Below are 3,007 nucleotides of genomic sequence, written 5' to 3' on the forward strand. Positions count from 1 at the left end.
TTTGTACAGAACTTCTTCTTTATAAGCAACAATTTTTCCTTTTTTTTCATTTATTACATAAAAAGTTATTATTGTGTATGTAGAATTAAAATTCACAAAAATACTTTCCAAACCTTAATTCAAACATTAGTCTTTTGGGTTATTCATCCATGGAAGTGGATAGAAAAGCGAAGGTTACCTCATCAGAAAAGTTCCATTCCATTGTTCATACTACATATTATAATCAACCCTCAGAAAATTCCAACTTGCAAGAGGAATGGGTCGTCACTCTAGACCTGTGAGAAAGAAAAGAAGAATAAAAAAATCCACAATGGGGAAATAAAGAAAAAGAAGAAAGAGTCAAAAGGCATAATAATGAATGCCATTACCGTGTATTCTATTTCTGTGTTTACTGAAACATGGTCTTTCTCATTTTCTCCACACGCTCTCCCTCTCCAAAACCTTCACATATACCCCGAAACACCAACATCCAACGGAGTGTTGTTAGGTTACGCTTATTTCAAGACATGAAGATTCCTTGTTTTTCTTGTTTCTTGCCATCGACCACTGAAGAAAACAACAACAACAACGGTACACAACACAGATTAGTTATTGAACGCTTTCTGTCTTTGAATGTTTTTATTCATTGTCTTTGGTCTCTTGGCTTCCACTGCAGACTACCCAGATGAAGATGGGAGCTTTCGTTTGTTCACTTACAACCAATTGAAATTAGCCACGTGCAATTTTCATTCCTCGGAGAAGGTTGGAGAAGGAGGCTTTGGATCTGTCTTTAAGGTTATATATACATTCTCTATTCTCATTCTTTTAATGAGTCTATTGTTTAATTGGCATTGACATGATGCAATGCAATTTGATATTTTGTAACTTAAATTAACTAAGAGGGTATGTTATGAGAGACTGATTTGGGTTTTTGGCTTGTAAAAGGGGAAGCTTGTAGATGGATCTTTTGTGGCGGTGAAAGTGCTTTCGGTTGAGGTGGAATCCATGCGAGGAGAGAGGGAATTTGTGGCGGAATTGGCTACACTTGCAAACATCAAGCACCAAAATCTTGTAAGCCTAAAAGGGTGTTGTGTGGAAGGTGTTCATAGATATTTGGTCTATGATTATATGGAGAACAATAGCCTCTACAACGCTTTCTTAGGTAATTAGTTTCTATTTTATGCTTTTGAATATCCAATTAAGTGTTTGCAATTGGATTTGGGGGCAGAAATTAATGATTCTGTTGTTTTGGCTTTTGATTGATAGGTTCGGAGGAGAGAAGGATGAAATTCACTTGGGAAAGAAGGAGGGACATATCCATAGGTGTGGCTCGGGGACTTGACTTTCTTCATGAGCAGCTTAAGCCTCATATCGTACATAGAGACATCAAAGCAAAAAACATACTTCTTGATAGTAATTTCATACCAAAGGTTTCTGATTTTGGTTTGGCAAAATTGCTGAGAGATGAAACATCTCACATTAGCACTCGGGTTGCAGGGACATTGTGAGTTAGAACATTAAGATTTTTTTTAAGTACCATGGCTAAAAAAGTTGAATCTTTTTTATTCCATGACTAATGGGGTTTCTTTTTAAAATCAACAGGGGTTATCTAGCTCCAGAATATGCAAATTCTGGCCAGGTTTCGCGAAAATCAGATGTTTATAGCTTCGGAGTGTTACTTTTACAAATTGTGAGTGGCCTAGCAGTGGTGGATGCCTATCAAGACATTGAACGTTTCATAGTGGAGAAGGTATGAAACTGAAGTCAAACCTCATAATTAATGCAGCTATCTAGCTAGTAGATTTAGCCTCACTTGGTGGGGGAAACAATTAAAGCCAATGAGAAAACGAGTTAAAGGGGTTTAAGCCAAATGGGGACTAATTAAAATCCCTTTTTTGTTTGTTATGATTTGGTAAAATTGAAGAAACATGTGTGTGTCTGTGTTTGAACTTTGAACTTGAACATGTTTTTGCAATTTCAGGCGTGGACAGCGTATCAAGGTAACGATCTACTAAAGCTGGTGGATCCCATGCTTAATATGAATTTTCCAGAGGAAGAGGCCTTGAAATTCCTCAAGATAGGGCTGCTTTGCGTGCAAGAAACTGCCAAGTTTCGGCCGCCAATGTCAGAGGTTCTAGAGAGATTGACCAAGGACATTGACATGATAGATGTTCACATTTCGAAACCAGGGTTCGTTGCTGATCTTAGGAACATCAGAATCAAACAACAAAACCTTAACTCGTCCCAGGAATCAAGTTCTGCTGGAGCAACCTTTACAAGCTCCATTTGGAGTTCGGTCAATCTTGCTCGTTAATTATTTTTTTCATGTTTTATCGGCATCCTCATTCCGTATGGTAATTGTCTTCCAATTAGTCTATAACGAACTGGGTTCGATCCGATAAATGAACATACAAGATTGAGCATGTTTTTAGGATTAGGATCATGACAAATTGGTCAACCTGTATAGCAGTGACAACAAGGATTCATCAAGTGTTTATAGTCTTTTTTTTTTTCTTTGGTTGCATAGGTTGATTTGTTTCTTTTTTTTTTAGATTTGTTTTGTTGAAATGCTCCCGGAGAGAAAAAGAAATATATGTTGAAAAATATTGTGGCTCATATGTTATGAATTAATTTGATTAAATTGTTTGGTAATTAAGAATTGTTACAGAATAAGAGTAACAAAACAGTAACAAGTATTTTATTGTTCTTAATGGAGGAACTAATGAGAATTGTTATGATTTTTTAATAAGGTGGAGGGTTCTTGGTCTTGTCCATAAATTGTCTTGTGATACTTCATTAATTCACACACTTTAGAAAAGACAAATCTTAGCAGAGAACATATGATATAGAGTTTGATAACAATGACTATAAGAGATATTTTTGTGTATGTTTTTATTTATTGAATAATTTATTCATGTTTAAATTATGAATTGAGGTTTTCAATTTTTTATATATGATATTAGAATCTATCTTTGTAGTCTTTCCATTTAGCTTGTTATTCATCTTTATATGTTAATTTTATTTTCAT

The 3,007-nt window shown here is 35.2% G+C and overlaps 1 protein-coding gene across 1 annotated transcript; it reads left to right on the plus strand.

Annotated features, from left to right (window-relative positions):
- The first annotated feature begins 265 nt into the window (after positions 1-265).
- Positions 266-2,631, plus strand: LOC114381084 (putative serine/threonine-protein kinase). Its single transcript, XM_028340261.1, has 6 exons — positions 266-570; positions 656-774; positions 925-1,141; positions 1,246-1,483; positions 1,582-1,729; positions 1,961-2,631. The coding sequence occupies exons 1-6, from the start codon at positions 399-401 to the stop codon at positions 2,291-2,293; spliced, it is 1,227 nt and encodes a 408-aa protein (XP_028196062.1). The 5' UTR covers positions 266-398; the 3' UTR covers positions 2,294-2,631.
- The last annotated feature ends 376 nt before the right edge of the window (positions 2,632-3,007 follow it).

Source organism: Glycine soja, chromosome 13 (genome assembly GCF_004193775.1).
Source record: "Glycine soja cultivar W05 chromosome 13, ASM419377v2, whole genome shotgun sequence".
NCBI lineage: Eukaryota > Viridiplantae > Streptophyta > Magnoliopsida > Fabales > Fabaceae > Glycine > Glycine soja.

What these genes read in the sequence shown, in the direction of transcription:
- LOC114381084 (XM_028340261.1), top strand. Translation starts at nt 399, where the DNA reads ATGGTCTTTCTCATTTTCTCCACACGCTCTCCCTCTCCAAAACCTTCA. An exon ending in ACTCGGGTTGCAGGGACATT is followed by an intron (nt 1,484 to 1,581) that starts GTGAGTTAGAAC and finishes TAAAATCAACAG; the next exon opens with GGGTTATCTAGCTCCAGAAT. An exon ending in AACGTTTCATAGTGGAGAAG is followed by an intron (nt 1,730 to 1,960) that starts GTATGAAACTGA and finishes TTGCAATTTCAG; the next exon opens with GCGTGGACAGCGTATCAAGG.